This window comes from Convolutriloba macropyga, chromosome 11 (assembly GCF_964194025.1).
Source record: "Convolutriloba macropyga chromosome 11, txConMacr16.3, whole genome shotgun sequence".
Taxonomy (NCBI): domain Eukaryota; kingdom Metazoa; phylum Xenacoelomorpha; order Acoela; family Convolutidae; genus Convolutriloba; species Convolutriloba macropyga.
The window spans coordinates 23,624,840-23,641,933 of NC_134478.1; the positions used below are offsets into that span (position 1 = coordinate 23,624,840).

The 17,094-nt window shown below is 32.4% G+C and overlaps 1 protein-coding gene across 1 annotated transcript in view; it reads left to right on the top strand.

Annotated features, from left to right (window-relative positions):
* The window catches only part of LOC142349599 (uncharacterized), a 73,271-nt gene extending 59,021 nt beyond the window's left edge, over positions 1–14,250 (top strand). Inside the window, exon 7 of the mRNA XM_075401280.1 lies at positions 14,077–14,250. Coding sequence (XP_075257395.1) covers positions 14,077–14,206 — 130 coding nt within the window. The 3' untranslated portion in view covers positions 14,207–14,250. The remainder of the gene's footprint in view (positions 1–14,076) is intronic.
* The last annotated feature ends 2,844 nt before the right edge of the window (positions 14,251–17,094 follow it).

Here is a 17,094-nt window from a genome sequence, read left to right on the forward strand (position 1 = left end):
AAGTGACAAAAGAAAATGAGAAGAGAAAGTGAGAAAAGAAAGTGAGAAAAGAAAGTGAGAAAAAAGTGAGAAATGAAGAAAGTCAGAAAATAAAATTAGAATCAAAAGTGAGAAACAAAGGTGAAAAAAAAGTGAGAAAAGAAAGTGAGAAAAGAAAGTGAGAAACGAAATTGAGAAGCGAAATTGAGAAAAGAAAGCGAGAAAAGAAAGTGAGAAAAGAAAGTGAGAAAAGAAAGTGAGAAAAGAGAGTGAGGAAAGAAAGTGAGGAAAGAAAGTCAGAAAAGAAAGTGAAAAAAAATGAGACAAAAAAGTGAGAAAAGAAAATGAGAAAAGAAAGTGAGAACAGAAAATGAGAAAAGAAAGTGAGAAAAAAGTGAGAAAAGAAAGTGAGAAAAGAAAGTGAGAAAAAAGTGAAAATAACGTGAGAAAAGAAAGTGAGAAAAGAAACTGAGAAAAGAAAGTGAGAAAAGAAAGTGAGAAAACAAAGTGAGAAAAGAAAGTGAGAAAAGAAAGTGAGAAAATAAAGTGAGAAACAAAAGTGAGAACAGAAAGTGAAAAAAGAAAGTGAGAAAAGAAAGTGAGAAAAGAAAGTGAGAAAAAGTGAGAAAACAATGTGAGAAAAGAAAGTGAGAAAAGAAAGTGAGAAAAGAAAGTGAGAAAAGAAAGTGAAAAGAAAGTGAGAAAAGAAAATGAGAAAACAACGTGAGAAAAGAAAGTGAGAAAAGAAAGTGAAAAACGAAAGTGAGAAAACAAAGTGAGAAAATAAAGTGAGAAAAGAAAGAAAGTGAGAAAATAAAGTGAGAAACAAAAGTGAGAAAAAAAGTGAGAACAGAAAGTGAGAAAACTAAGTGAGAAATAAAGTGAAAAAAGTCAGAAATTAAAATGAGAAACAAAAGTGAGAAAAAAAGTGAGAAAAGAATGTGAGATAAGAAAGTGAGAAAAAAATTGAAAAAAGTGAGAAAAAAAGTGAGAAAAGAAAGTGAGAAAAGAAAGTGACAAAAGAAAGTGAGAACAGAAAGTGAAAAAAGAAAGTGAGTAAAAATTGAGAAAAAGTGAGAAAAAAAGTGACAAAAGAAAATGAGAAGAGAAAGTGAGAAAAGAAAGTGAGAAAAGAAAGTGAGAAAAAAGTGAGAAGTGAAAAAAGTCAGAAAATAAAATTAGAATCAAAAGTGAGAAACAAAAGTGAGAAAAAAAGTGAGAAAAGAAAGTGAGAAAAGAAAGTGAGAAAAGAAAGTGAGAAACGAAATTGAGAAACGAAATTGAGAAAAGAAAGCGAGAAAAGAAAGTGAGAAAAGAAAGTGAGAAAAGAAAGTGAGAAAAGAGAGTGAGGAAAGAAAATGAGGCAAGAAAGTCAGAAAAGAACTTGAGAAAAAAAGTGAGACAAAAAAGTGAGAAAAGAAAATGAGAAAAGAAAGTGAGAACAGAAAGTGAGAAAAGAAAGGGAGAAAAAAGTGAGAAAAGAAAGTGAGAAAAGAAAGTGAGAAAAGAAAGTGAGAAAAGAAGTGAGAAAAGAAAGTGAGAAAAGAAAGTGAGAAAAGAAAGTGAGAAAAGAAAGTGAGGAAAGAAAGTCAGAAAAGAAAGTGAGAAAATAAAGTGAGAAAAGAAAGAAAGTGAGAAAACAAAGTGAGAAACAAAAGTGAGAAAAAAAGTGAGAACAGAAAGTGAGAAAAGAAAGTGAGAAATAAAGTGAAAAAAGTCAGAAATTAAAGTGAGAAACAAAAGTGAGAAAAAAAGTGAGAAAAGAAAGTGAGAAAAAAGTGAAAACAACGTGAGAAAAGAAAGTGAGAAAAGAAAGTGAGAAAAGAAAGTGAGAAAAGAAAGTGAGAAAAGAAAGTGAAAAGAAAGTGAGAAAAGAAAGTGAGAAAAGAAAGTGAGAAAACAAAGTGAGAAAAGAAAGTGAGAAAAGAAAGTGAGAAAAGAAAGAAAAGGAGAAAATAAAGTGAGAAACAAAAGCGAGAACAGAAAGTGAGAAAAGAAAGTGAGAAAAGAAAGTGAGAAAAGAAAGTGAGAAAAGAAAGTGAGAAAAAGTGAGAAAACAATGTGAGAAAAGAAAGTGAGAAAAGAAAGTGAGAAAAGAAAGTGAGAAAAGAAAGTGAAAAGAAATTGAGAAAAGAAAATGAGAAAATAACGTGAGAAAAGAAAGTGAGAAAAGAAAGTGAAAAACGAAAGTGAGAAAACAAAGTGAGAAAATAAAGTGAGAAAGGAAAGAAAGTGAGAAAATAAAGTGAGAAACAAAAGTGAGAAAAAAAGTGAGAACAGAAAGTGAGAAAAGAAAGTGAGAAATAAAGTGAAAAAAGTCAGAAATTAAAATGAGAAACAAAAGTGAGAAAAAAAGTGAGAAAAGAATGTGAGATAAGAAAGTGAGAAAAAAATTGAAAAAAGTGAGAAAAAAAGTGAGAAAAGAAAGTGAGAAAAGAAAGTGACAAAAGAAAGTGAGAACAGAAAGTGAGAAAAGAAAGTGAGTAAAATTTGAGAAAAAGTGAGAAAAAAAGTGACAAAAGAAAATGAGAAGAGAAAGTGAGAAAAGAAAGTGAGAAAAGAAAGTGAAAAAAAAGTGAGAAGTGAAAAAAGTCAGAAAATAAAATTAGAATCAAAAGTGAGAAACAAAAGTGAGAAAAAAAGTGAGAAAAGAAAGTGAGAAAAGAAAGTGAGAAACGAAATTGAGAAACGAAATTGAGAAAAGAAAGCGAGAAAAGAAAGTGAGAAAAGAAAGTGAGAAAAGAAAGTGAGAAAAGAAAGTGAGAAAAGAGAGTGAGGAAAGAAAGTGAGGCAAGAAAGTCTGAAAAGAACGTCAGAAAAAAGTGAGACAAAAAAGTGAGAAAAGAAAATGAGAAAAGAAAGTGAGAACAGAAAGTGAGAAAAGGAAGTGAGAAAAAAGTGAGAAAAGAAAGTGAGAAAAGAAAGTGAGAAAAGAAAGTTAGAAAATCAGTGAGAAAAGAAAGTGAGAAAAGAACGTGAGAAAAGAAAGTGAGAAAAGAAAGTGAGGAAAGAAAGTCAGAAAAGAAAGTGAGAAAATAAAATGAGAAAAGAAAGAAAGTGAGAAAATAAAAGGAGAAACAAAAGTGAGAAAAAAGTGAGAACAGAAAGTGAGAAAAGAAAGTGAGAAATAAAGTGAAAAAAGTCAGAAATTAAAGTGAGAAACAAAAGTGAGAAAAAAAGTGAGAAAAGAATGTGAGAAAAGAAAGTGAGAAAAAAATTGAAAAAAGTGAGAAAAAAAGTGAGAAAAGAAAGTGAGAAAAGAAAGTGAGAAAAGAAAGTGAGTAACGAAAATGAGAAACGAAATTGAGAAAAGAAAGCGAGAAAAGAAAGTGAGAAAAGAAAGTGAGAAAAGAAAGTGAGAAAAGAAAGTGAGAAAAGAGAGTGAGGAAAGAAAGTGAGGAAAGAAAGTCAGAAAAGAAAGTGAAAAAAAAGTGAGACAAAAAAATGAGAAAAGAAAAAGAGAAAGAAAAGTGAGAACAGAAAGTGAGAAAAAAAGTGAGAAAAAAGTGAGAAAAATAGTGAGAAAAGAAAGTGAGAAAAGAAAGTGAGAAAAGAAGTGAGAAAAGAAGGTGAGAAAAGAAAGTGAGAAAAGAAAGTGAGAAAAGACAGTGAGGAAAGAAAGTCAGAAAAGAAAGTGAGAAAGTAAAGTGAGAAAAGAAAGAAAGTGAGAAAAAAAAGTGAGAAACGAAAGTGAGAAAAAAAGTGAGAACAGAAAGAGAGAAAAGAAAGTGAGAAATAAAGTGAAAAAAGTCAGAAATTAAAGTGAGAAACAAAAGTGAGAAAAAAAGTGAGAAAAGAATGTGAGAAAAGAAAGTGAGAAAAAAATTGAAAAAAGTGAGAAAAAAGTGAGAAAAGAAAGTGAGAAAAGAAAGTGAGAAAAGAAAGTGACAAAAGAAAGTGAGAACAGAAAGTGAGAAAAGAAAGTGAGTAAAAATTGAGAAAAAAGTGAGAAGAGAAAGTGAGAAAAGAAAGTGAGAAAAAAGTGAGAAGTGAAAAAAGTAAGAAAATAAAATTAGAATCAAAAGTGAGAAACAAAAGCCAGAAAAAAAGTGAGAAAAGAAAGTGAGAAAAGAAAGTAAGAAAAGAAAGCGAGAAAAGAAAGTGAGGAAAGAAAGTCAGAAAAGAAAGTGAGAAAAGAAAGTGAGGAAAGAAAGTGAGAAAAAAGTTAGACAAAAATAGAGAAAAGAAATTGAGAAAAGAAAGTGAGAAAAAAAGTGAGAAAAGAAAGTGAGAAAAGAAAGTGAGAAAAGAAAGTGAGAACCGAAATTGAGAAACGAAATTGAGAAAAGAAAGCGAGAAAAGAAAGTGAGAAAAGAAAGTGAGAACAGAAAGTGAGAAAAGAAAGTGAGAAAAGAAAGTGAGGAAAGAAAGTGAGAAAAGAAAGTGAGAAAAAAGTGAGAAAAGAAAATGAGAAAAGAAAGTGAGAAAAAAAAGTGAGAATAGAAGTGAGAAAAGGAAGTGAGAAAAGAAAGTGAGAAAAGAAAGTGAGGAAAGAAAGTCAGAAAAGAAAGTGAGAAAATAAAGTGAGAAAAGAAAGAAAGTGAGAAAATAAAGTGAGAAACAAAAGTGAGAAAAAAAGTGAGAACAGAAAGTGAGAAAAGAAAATGAGAAATAAAGTGAAAAAAGTCAGAAATTAAAGTGAGAAACAAAAGTGAGAAAAGAAAGTCAGAAAAGAAAGTGAGAAAAGAAAGTGAGAAAAGAAAGTGAGGAAAGAAAGTCAGAAAAGAAAGTGAGAAAAAAGTGAGAAAAAAGTTAGAAAAAATCGAGAAAAGAAATTGAGAAAAGAAAGTGAGAAAAAAAGTGAGAAAAGAAAGTGAGAAAAGAAAGTGAGAAAAGAAAGTGAGAAACGAAATTGAGAAACGAAATTGAGAAAAGAAAGCGAGAAAAGAAAGTGAGAAAAGAAAGTGAGAACAGAAAGTGAGAAAAGAAAGTGAGAAAAGAAAGTGAGTAAAGAAAGTGAGGAAAGAAAGTAAGAAAAGAAAGTGAGAAAAAAAGCGAGACAAAAAAGTGAGAAAAGAAAATGAGAAAAGAAAGTAAGAACAGAAAGTGAGAAAAGAAAGTGACAAAGAAGTGAGAAATAGAATGAGAAAAGAAAGTGAGAAAAGAAAGTGAGAATAGAGGTGAGAAAAGAAAGTGAGAAAAGAAAGTGAGAAAAGAAAGTGAGGAAAGAAAGTCAGAAAAGAAAGTGAAAAAATAAAGTGAGAAAAGAAAGAAAGTGAGAAAATAAAGTGAGAAACAAAAGTGAGAAAAAAGTGAGAACAGAAAGTGAGAAAAGAAAGTGAGAAATAAAGTGAAAAAAGTCAGAAATTAAAGTGAGAAACAAATTTGAGAAACAAAAGTGAGAAAAAAGTGAGAAAAGAATGTGAGAAAAGAAAGTGAGAAAAAAATTGAAAAAAGTGAGAAAAAAAGTGAGAAAAGAAAGTGAGAAAAGAAAGTGACAAAGGAAAGTGAGAACAGAAAGTGAGAAAAGAAAGTGAGTAAAAATTGAGAAAAAAGTGAGAAAAGAAAGTGACAAAAGAAAATGAGAAGAGAAAGTGAGAAAAGAAAAAAGTGAGAAAAGAAAGTGAGAAAAAAAGTGAGAAGTGAAAAAAGTCAGAAAATAAAATTAGAAACAAAAGTGAGAAACAAAAGTGAGAAAAAAAAGTGAGAAAAGAATGTGAGAAAAGAAAGTGAGAAAAAAATTGAAAAAAGTGAGAAAAAAAGTGAGAAAAGAAAGTGAGAAAAGAAAGTGAGAAAAGAAAGTGAGAAACGAAATTGAGAAACGAAATTGAGAAAAGAAAGCGAGAAAAGAAAGTGAGAAAAGAAAGTGAGAACAGAAAGTGAGAAAAGAAAGTGAGAAAAGAAAGTGAGTAAAGAAAGTGAGGAAAGAAAGTAAGAAAAGAAAGTGAGAAAAAAAGCGAGACAAAAAAGTGAGAAAAGAAAATGAGAAAAAAAGTAAGAACAGAAAGTGAGAAAAGAAAGTGACAAAAAAGTGAGAAATAGAATGAGAAAAGAAAGTGAGAAAAGAAAGTGAGAATAGAGGTGAGAAAAGAAAGTGAGAAAAGAAAGTGAGAAAAGAAAGTGAGGAAAGAAAGTCAGAAAAGAAAGTGAAAAAATAAAGTGAGAAAAGAAAGAAAGTGAGAAAATAAAGTGAGAAACAAAAGTGAGAAAAAAAGTGAGAACAGAAAGTGAGAAAAGAAAGTGAGAAATAAAGTGAAAAAAGTCAGAAATTAAAGTGAGAAACAAAAGTGAGAAACAAAAGTGAGAAAAAAAGTGAGAAAAGAATGTGAGAAAAAAAGTGAGAAAAAAAATGAAAAAAGTGAGAAAAAAAGTGAGAAAAGAAAGTGAGAAAAGAAAGTGACAAAGGAAAGTGAGAACAGAAAGAGAGAAAAGAAAGTGAGTAAAAATTGAGAAAAAAGTGAGAAAAGAAAGTGACAAAAGAAAATGAGAAGAGAGAGTGAGAAAAGAAAGTGAGAAAAGAAAGTGAGAAAAAAAGTGAGAAGTGAAAAAAGTCAGAAAATAAAATTAGAAACAAAAGTGAGAAACAAAAGTGAGAAAAAAAAGTGAGAAAAGAATGTGAGAAAAGAAAGTGAGAAAAAAATTGAAAAAAGTGAGAAAAAAAGTGAGAAAAGAAAGTGAGAAAAGAAAGTGACAAAGGAAAGTGAGAACAGAAAGTGAGAAAAGAAAGTGAGTAAAAATTGAGAAAAAAGTGAGAAAAGAAAGTGACAAAAGAAAATGAGAAGAGAAAGTGAGAAAAGAAATTGAGAAAAGAAAGTGAGAAAAAAAAATGAGAAGTGAAAAAAGTCAGAAAATAAAATTAGAAACAAAAGTGAGAAACAAAAGTGAGAAAAAAAGTGAGAAAAGAATGTGAGAAAAGAAAGTGAGAAAAAAATTGAAAAAAGTGAGAAAAAAAGTGAGAAAAGAAAGTGAGAAAAGAAAGTGACAAAGGAAAGTGAGAACAGAAAGTGAGAAAAGAAAGTGAGTGAAAATTGAGAAAAAAGTGAGAAAAGAAAGTGACAAAAGAAAATGAGAAGAGAAAGTGAGAAAAGAAAGTGAGAAAAAAAAGTGAGAAAAAAAGTGAGAAACGAAATTGAGAAACGAAATTGAGAAAAGAAAGCGAGAAAAGAATGTGAGAAAAAAAAGTGAGAAAAGAAAGTGAGAAAAGAAAGTGAGAAAAGAAAGTGAGGAAAGAAAGTGAGGAAAGAAAGTCAGAAAAGAAAGTGAGAAAAAAAGTGTGACAAAAAAGTGAGAAAAGAAAAGGAGAAAAGAAAATGTGAACAGAAAGTGAGAAAAGAAAGTGAGAAAATGAGAAAAGAAAGTGAGAAAAGAAAGTGAGAAAAGAAAGTGAGAAAAGAAGTGAGAAAAGAAAGTGAGAAAAGAAAGTGAGAAAAGAAAGTGAGAAAAGAAAGTGAGAAAAGAAAGTGAGAAAAAAGTGAAAAAAGTCAGAAAATAAAGTGAGAAACAGAAGTGAGAAAAGAAAGTGAGGAAAAAAAGTGAAAAAAAGTGAGAAAAAAGTGAGAAAAGAAAGTGAGAAAAAAAAATGAGAAGTGAAAAAAGTCAGAAAATAAAATTAGAAACAAAAGTGAGAAACAAAAGTGAGAAAAAAAGTGAGAAAAGAATGTGAGAAAAGAAAGTGAGAAAAAAATTGAAAAAAGTGAGAAAAAAAGTGAGAAAAGAAAGTGAGAAAAGAAAGTGACAAAGGAAAGTGAGAACAGAAAGTGAGAAAAGAAAGTGAGTGAAAATTGAGAAAAAAGTGAGAAAAGAAAGTGACAAAAGAAAATGAGAAGAGAAAGTGAGAAAAGAAAGTGAGAAAAAAAAGTGAGAAAAAAAGTGAGAAAAGAAATTGAGAAAAGAAAGTGAGAAAAAAAAATGAGAAGTGAAAAAAGTCAGAAAATAAAATTAGAAACAAAAGTGAGAAACAAAAGTGAGAAAAAAAGTGAGAAAAGAATGTGAGAAAAGAAAGTGAGAAAAAAATTGAAAAAAGTGAGAAAAAAAGTGAGAAAAGAAAGTGAGAAAAGAAAGTGACAAAGGAAAGTGAGAACAGAAAGTGAGAAAAGAAAGTGAGTGAAAATTGAGAAAAAAGTGAGAAAAGAAAGTGACAAAAGAAAATGAGAAGAGAAAGTGAGAAAAGAAAGTGAGAAAAAAAAGTGAGAAAAAAAGTGAGAAACGAAATTGAGAAACGAAATTGAGAAAAGAAAGCGAGAAAAGAATGTGAGAAAAAAAAAGTGAGAAAAGAAAGTGAGAAAAGAAAGTGAGAAAAGAAAGTGAGGAAAGAAAGTCAGAAAAGAAAGTGAGAAAAAAAGTGTGACAAAAAAGTGAGAAAAGAAAAGGAGAAAAGAAAATGTGAACAGAAAGTGAGAAAAGAAAGTGAGAAAATGAGAAAAGAAAGTGAGAAAAGAAAGTGAGAAAAGAAAGTGAGAAAAGAAGTGAGAAAAGAAAGTGAGAAAAGAAAGTGAGAAAAGAAAGTGAGAAAAGAAAGTGAGAAAAGAAAGTGAGAAAAAAGTGAAAAAAGTCAGAAAATAAAGTGAGAAACAGAAGTGAGAAAAGAAAGTGAGGAAAAAAAGTGAAAAAAAGTGAGAAAAAAGTGAGAAAAGGAAGTGAGAAAAGAAAATGAGAAAAGAAAGTGAGAAAAGAAAGTGAGAAAAGAAAGTGAGAAAAAAGTGAGAAGTGAAAAAAGTCAGAAAATAAAATTAGAATCGAAAGTGAGAAACAAAAGTGAGAAAAAAGTGAGAAAAGAAAGTGAGAAAAGAAAGTGAGAAAAGAAAGTGAGAAACGAAATTGAAAAAAAAAAATTGAGAAAAGAAAGCGAGAAAAGAAAGTGAGTAAAGAAAGTGAGAAAAGAAAGTGAGAAAAGAAAGTGAGGAAAGAAAGTGAGGAAAGAAAGTCAGAAAAGAAAGTGAGAAAAAAAGTGAGAAAAAAAAGAGAAAAGAAAATGAGAAAAGAAAGTGAGAACAGAAAGTGAGAAAAAAAAGTGAGAAAAAAGTGAGAAAAGAAAGTGAGAAAAGAAAGTGAGAAAAGAAAGTGAGAACAGAAAGTGAGAAAAAAAAGTGAGAAAAAAGTGAGAAAAGAAAGTGAGAAAAGAAAGTGAGAAAAGAAAGTGAGAAAATAAAGTGAGAAAAAACGAAAAAAGTCAGAAAATAAAGTGAGAAACAGAAGTGAGAAAAGAAAGTGAGGAAAAAAAGTGAAAAAAGTGAGAAAAAAGTGAGAAAAGAAAGTGAGAAAAGAAAGTGAGAAAAGAAAGTGAGAAACGAAATTGAGAAAAAAAATTGAGAAAAGAAAGCGAGAAAAGAAAGTGAGTACAGAAAGTGAGAAAAGAAAATGAGAAAAGAAAGTGAGAAAAGAAAGTGAGGAAAGAAAGTGAGGAAAGAAAGTCAGAAAAGAAAGTGAGAAAAAAGTGAGAAAAAAAAGAGAAAAGAAAATGAGAAAAGAAAGTGAGAACAGAAAGTGAGAAAAAAAAGTGAGAAAAAAGTGAGAAAAGAAAGTGAGAAAAGAAAGTGAGAAAAGAAAGTGAGAAAATAAAGTGAGAAAAAACGAAAAAAGTCAGAAAATAAAGTGAGAAACTGAAGTGAGAAAAGAAAGTGAGGAAAAAAGTGAAAAAAGTGAGAAAAAAGTGAGAAAAGAAAGTGAGAAAAGAAAATGAGAAAAGAAAGTGAGAAAAGAAAGTGAGAAAAGAAAGTGAGGAAAGAAAGTGAGGAAAGAAAGTCAGAAAAGAAAGTGAGAAAAAAAGTGTGACAAAAAAGTGAGAAAAGAAAAGGAGAAAAGAAAATGAGAACAGAAAGTGAGAAAAGAAAGTGAGAAAATGAGAAAAGAAAGTGAGAAAAGAAAGTGTGAAAAGAAAGTGAGAAAAGAAGTGAGAAAAGAAAGTGAGAAAAGAAAGTGAGAAAAGAAAGTGAGAAAAGAAAGTGAGAAAAAAGTGAGAAAAAAGTGAAAAAAGTCAGAAAATAAAGTGAGAAACAGAAGTGAGAAAAAAAAGTGAGGAAAAAAAGTGAAAAAAGTGAGAAAAAAGTGAGAAAAGAAAGTGAGAAAAGAAAATGAGAAAAGAAAGTGAGAAAAGAAAGTGAGAAAAGAAAGTGAGAAAAAAGTGAGAAAAGAAAGTGAGAAAAGAAAGTGAGAAAAGAAAGTGAGAAACGAAATTGAGAAAAAAAAATGAGAAAGGAAAGCGAGAAAAGAAAGTGAGTAAAGAAAGTGAGAAAAGAAAGTGAGAAAAGAAAGTGAGAAAAGAAAGTGAGAAAAGAAAGTGAGAAAATAAAGTGAGAAAAAACGAAAAAAGTCAGAAAATAAAGTGAGAAACTGAAGTGAGAAAAGAAAGTGAGGAAAAAAGTGAAAAAAGTGAGAAAAAAGTGAGAAAAGAAAGTGAGAAAAGAAAATGAGAAAAGAAAGTGAGAAAAGAAAGTGAGAAAAGAAAGTGAGGAAAGAAAGTGAGGAAAGAAAGTCAGAAAAGAAAGTGAGAAAAAAAGTGTGACAAAAAAGTGAGAAAAGAAAAGGAGAAAAGAAAATGAGAACAGAAAGTGAGAAAAGAAAGTGAGAAAATGAGAAAAGAAAGTGAGAAAAGAAAGTGTGAAAAGAAAGTGAGAAAAGAAGTGAGAAAAGAAAGTGAGAAAAGAAAGTGAGAAAAGAAAGTGAGAAAAGAAAGTGAGAAAAAAGTGAGAAAAAAGTGAAAAAAGTCAGAAAATAAAGTGAGAAACAGAAGTGAGAAAAAAAAGTGAGGAAAAAAAGTGAAAAAAGTGAGAAAAAAGTGAGAAAAGAAAGTGAGAAAAGAAAATGAGAAAAGAAAGTGAGAAAAGAAAGTGAGAAAAGAAAGTGAGAAAAAAGTGAGAAAAGAAAGTGAGAAAAGAAAGTGAGAAAAGAAAGTGAGAAACGAAATTGAGAAAAAAAAATGAGAAAGGAAAGCGAGAAAAGAAAGTGAGTAAAGAAAGTGAGAAAAGAAAGTGAGAAAAGAAAGTGAGAAAAGAAAGTGAGGAAAGAAAGTGAGGAAAGAAAGTCAGAAAAGAAAGTGAGAAAAAAAGTGAGAAAAAAAAGAGAAAAGAAAATGAGAAAAGAAAGTGAGAACAGAAAGTGAGAAAAAAAAGTGAGAAAAAAGTGAGAAAAGAAAGTGAGAAAAGAAAGTGAGAAAAGAAAGTGAAAAAATAAAGTGAGAAAAAACGAAAAAAGTCAGAAAATAAAGTGAGAAACAGAAGTGAGAAAAAAAGTGAGAGAAAAAGTGAGAAAAGAAAGTAAGAAACAAAATTGAGAAAAGGAAGCGAAAAAAGAAAGCGAGAAAAGAAAGTGAGAAAAGAAAGTGACAAAAGAAAGTGAGGAAAGAAAGTGAGGAAAGAAAGTCAGAAAAGAAAGTGAGAAAAAAGTGAGAAAAAAGCTAGAAAAAATTCGAGAAAAAGAAATTGAGAAAAGAAAGTGAGAAAAGAAAGTGAGAAAACCAAGTGAGAAAACAAAGTGAGAAAAGAAAATGAGGAACAAAAATGAGAAACGAAATTGAGAAAAGAAAGTGAGAAAAGAAAGTGAGAAAAGAAAGTGAGAAAAGAAAGTGAGAAAAGAAAGTGAGAAAAGAAAATGAGAAAAGAAAGTGAGAAAAGAAATTGAGAAAAGAAAATGAGGAACAAAATTGAGAAACGAAATTGAGAAAAGAAAGTGAGAAAAGAAAGTGAGAAAAGAAAGTGAGAAAAGAAAGTGAGAAAGGAAAGTGAGAAAGGAAAGTGAGAAATCTCGGGGCACTTTCTTGAGGCCGCGCTCAACTTTTTGAGTTTCCTTCTATCAGACTCTCGGCTTTTCGTTTGACAGACAGAATAACTCAACGCCGTCTGCAACCGTTCAATAGCAACCATAATTTGTTGCTCAAAATTTTGGATCTCAGCTTTAAAGCTTTGCTGCAGTCCTTTTATTGGTAAAGCAGTCATTTCTGAACGCTATCTTTAACAAAGAAAAGCGAAGAACGTTTTAGCCAAGAAAAGCGAAGAAAGTTTTAGCGAAGAAAAGTCAGCAGGATAACTGAATTGCAGGATAAGAATCTGAGACAATGAAAGAAATCTGAGCAAAACCTCACAAACGTTAAAACCAGTTCAGACCTGCCCACCCTAATTAATTTTGATCAACAATGGATGCTTACCAAATCATCGGCCATCTGATGCAAAAATCAATGCATTAGGAATGATAATATGTAAAAAGAACAATCAGTATTGCATTAAAGCAACTCAATGTAGTGGTTAACTTCAGTCAAATGTCAACAACTCAAAGTCTCACACGCGTGCACGGAAAGACATACATACATACATACATACATACACACTCGCAAACAGGTTCACACACAAACACAAGGATAAATTTCAGTGGTTGTACCCCCTGCCACGGTTAACTTCAGTTAAATTTTATCAGTTGAAGGTCATTAACACACACACACAAACGCGCACACAAACACACACACACAAACACAGTCACATAGATTTAAGCGGTCAAGTTAAAAGAACGTTCGAAAACAAATCGAACGTTTGAAAACCAAGCAAAAATTCGAAAACTAATCAAACGTTCGAAAAGGAATTGAACTCCCAAAACCGAATAGAGCAAAATGGCCATTTGAATGCCTACGTGCACACACACACACACACACACACACACACACACACACACACACACACACGCACACACATACGCATGCACGCTCACGGACACACATACGCATGCACGCTCACGGGCACACGAACACACACACACACACACACACACACACACACACACACACACAAATGAAACACATCACTCACACGCAAGCTGAAACCAAGCCACACGGTGCATGTTTAAGGACCGCTAAAACATGTGAAGATTGGCGCTTAAACATGGTGGTATAGGATGCATGCATTACGCTAGGCAGCATCTTTAATGGACGCTAAAACATGTTAAGATAGGCGCTTAGACATGGTGGTATAGCATTCGAGTTAGAATTAATATATAGATTGCTAATTGAAGAAACTAAACGTGTTCATGTGACTAATCTATGAGTTCTGCCATGAGCTGTAATCTATCAGCGGGTCTATCACATTATAGCCCCCCCCTTTGGTATAATAATTATGATTGGAGGGCTATAGCCCAGGTCGATGTGGCCAGACCAAAGTGACCCCTCATCAGACGAGTTTCGAGCGCATACATGTTCCCGGTGCGCTCGAATTACACGGTCTGGAAAAGGCTTCGAGCGCACTTTTGTCTGGACAATGAACTGGAACTTGCCTGATCAGAGGCCACTTTGGTCTGGAACGGTCTGATCAGAGCCCGTTTCAAGCGCACACTAGTCTGATCAGAGGCCGATTCGAGCGCACGCTAGTCTTACCAGATACCAATTCGAGCAAAATTTTTTTCAAGTTTTTTTTGTTTTCTTACTGACTTTTGTTGTCTCGGGTAAGAGACAACAATAAAACAGCATTCTGATCGGAACTTCATCTGAGAATCTGATGGGTTTGATCAGAACCAAGGGGTTCAGCTGATAACAAATGCCGGTCCCCTCAAGAAAAGATTTTGAACCAAAGTAGATCAAGACGTTTTTATGCAGAGCTGTCTAAGTTCATTTTTTCAGATAAAAGCATAAACAAAATGGCATGCTCAGTAATTTTTTTGATCATTTTTTGTTCGATTTACTTTCATTAAAAATACTTTCAGGATTGGTTTTTTCGTTAGTTGAATATAAGATTGATAAAATGATAGATGAAATGAACATATTATAACGATATTGAGAGATTTGTTCATGTTCAAAATCATTCTCTGGTCAGAGGTGATTTCGAGAGCACTTTAGTCTGGGACAATATTTCGAGCGCACTTTAGTCTGGACAATGGTCTGGAACTCGTCTGGACAATGGTCTGGAACTTGTCTGATCAGGGGTCACTTCGGTCTGGAACTCGTCTGATCAGAGGCGGCTTCGAGCGCACTTCGAGCGCACAATGATCTTCGAGCGCATACTCGTCTGATCAGAGGTCACTTCGGTCTGGGACGGTCTGATCAGAGGTGATTTCGAGCGCGACCTCAACCTGGGAGGTTATCTCCCCGGGGCTATAATGGGAAAGACCCCTATCAGCACTCATCAGCTGTAATATATCAGCATTACCATGAACTGATACCAAAAGAAGTATTTTTTGTTTCAGCAAATATACCAAAGAGTATTTTGTGGAGAAATCGAAGAAACTAAACGAGGAAGAATGTATGGAGTGTAGTCAACCTCCATCCGATGTTGTGTTTGTATTCGATGACAGTGGAAGCATTGGCTTATCGTGAGTTATGATTTCAAGCACGTGAATAGAAATGCCGTTCTCTTACCCGGGGCGAGGTGGTAGAATTATGACTCGACAAAACGTCGTCTGGGGGGGGGTGTCATTCCGGGTCGTTAAATACACGGACCCGGAAGAAGTTAATGACCCGGTAAGTCGAATCATATAACTGGTATTTCAGAACAATGACCCGGTCTTTCTATTCATAAATCTGGTAGTTCGGAACAATGACCCGGTCTGTCGAGTCATAATCCTACCGTTTCGAATCATAAATCAACCTAATTCGATTCATGCAGCCCCTACTTCGAATCATAAATCTACATAATTCGAGTCATGCATCTCGTATTTCGAATCATAAATCCACATAATTCGAGTCATGCATCTTGTATTTCGAATCATATATCTGGTATTTCAGAACAATGACCCGGTCTTTCTATTCATAAATCTGGTATTTCGGAACAATGACCCGGTCTGTCGAGTCATAATCCTACCGTTTCGAATCATAAATCAATCTAATTCGATTCATGCGGCCCCTACTTCGAATCATAAGTCTACATAATTCGAGTCATTCATCTCGTATTTCGAGAGCTGAAATAGGTTAAATACTGTCGGAAAAAATCTACAGTTGAACTAACGAACAACTTTTTGAGATTTTCCAGTATGTTTTGGGTGTGTTTCCCTCCTCCTTCTCTCAACCGGTCTGGGGACCGGCTACGGCGGAGTTATGAACATTCAACTATAGGAGATTTTTGAGCAAAGCACTGGCAAAAAACCAGGCCTAAACTCTATCTCCAAAACAAAACAAGACAAAACAAAACAAAACAAAAGCAAACAATAAAATAGTTAAGAACTGTCGGAAACAATAACAAAAACATAATAAATTACAAAATATATTAGATAAAATAAAATAAAGAAAGAAGTAACTTTTTCCAGAGGCAAGCAATACCAGAAATTCTTTTTTCCCTAGATTCTATATACACTTGGAATACTCCATACCGAGTTTGGTTCGATTTGAACAACTCCTTGACCCGATGAAAACGACCTATTTCTAAAATTCGTTATTCGCGAAATTCGCAAATTTCCATATGAAAACCCAAGTTTTTTCCTAGGCAAGCTATACCACAAAATCTTTTCGCTTTAGACTCTAGGTACTCATAGGAGACTCCAAGCCGAGTTTGGTTCACTTTGGACAACTCTAAGACCTAATCAAAAAGACCTATTTTTTAAAATTATTTAAAATTAACTATTCGAATTAATCGCAAATTTCCGTATGAAAAACTAACTTTTTTCCTAGGCAAGCTATGACAAAAATTCTTTTTGCTTTAGACCCTAGGTACATACGGGATACTCTATACCGAGTTTGGTATGATTTGGACAACTCCTTGACCCCATGAAAAAGACCTATTTTTAAAATTCGTTATTCGCGAAATTCGCAAATTTCCGTATGAAAACCCAAGTTTTTTCCTAGGCAAGCTATACCAAAAAATCTTTTCGCTTTAGACTCTAGGTACTCATAGGAGACTCCAAGCCGAGTTTGGTTCACTTTGGACAACTCTAAGACCTAATCAAAAAGACCTATTTTTTAAAATTATTTAAAATTAACTATTCGAATTAATCGCAAATTTCCGTATGAAAAACTAACTTTTTTCCTAGGCAAGCTATGACAAAAATTTTTTTTGCTTTAGACTCTAGGTACACACGGGATACTCTATACCGAGTTTGGTTTGATTTGAACAACTCCTTGACCCGATGAAAAAGACCTATTTTTAAAATTCTTTATTCGAAATAATCGCAAATTTCCGTATGAAAAACTAACTTTTTTCCTAGGCAAGCTATGAAAAAAATTCTTTTTGCTTTAGACTCTAGGTACATACGGGATACTCTATACCGAGTTTAGTTTGATTTGGACAACTCCTTGACCCCATGAAAAAGACCTATTTTTAAAATTCGTTATTCGCGAAATTCGCAAATTTCCGTATGAAAACCCAAGTTTTTTCCTAGGCAAGCTATACCAAAAAATCTTTTCGCTTTAGACTCTAGGTACTCATAGGAGACTCCAAGCCGAGTTTGGTTCACTTTGGACAACTCTAAGACCTAATCAAAAAGACCTATTTTTTAAAATTATTTAAAATTAACTATTCGAATTAATCGCAAATTTCCGTATGAAAAACTAACTTTTTTCCTAGGCAAGCTATGACAAAAATTTTTTTGCTTTAGACTCTAGGTACACACGGGATACTCTATACCGAGTTCGGTTTGATTTGAACAACTCCTTGACCCGATGAAAACGACCTATTTCTAAAATTCGTTATTCGCGAAATTCGCAAATTTCCATATGAAAACCCAAGTTTTTTCCTAGGCAAGCTATACCACAAAATCTTTTCGCTTTAGACTCTAGGTACTCATAGGAGACTCCAAGCCGAGTTTGGTTCACTTTGGACAACTCTAAGACCTAATCAAAAAGACCTATTTTTTAAAATTATTTAAAATTAACTATTCGAATTAATCGCAAATTTCCGTATGAAAAACTAACTTTTTTCCTAGGCAAGCTATGACAAAAATTCTTTTTGCTTTAGACCCTAGGTACATACGGGATACTCTATACCGAGTTTGGTATGATTTGGACAACTCCTTGACCCCATGAAAAAGACCTATTTTTAAAATTCGTTATTCGCGAAATTCGCAAATTTCCGTATGAAAACCCAAGTTTTTTCCTAGGCAAGCTATACCAAAAAATCTTTTCGCTTTAGACTCTAGGTACTCATAGGAGACTCCAAGCCGAGTTTGGTTCACTTTGGACAACTCTAAGACCTAATCAAAAAGACCTATTTTTTAAAATTATTTAAAATTAACTATTCGAATTAATCGCAAATTTCCGTATGAAAAACTAACTTT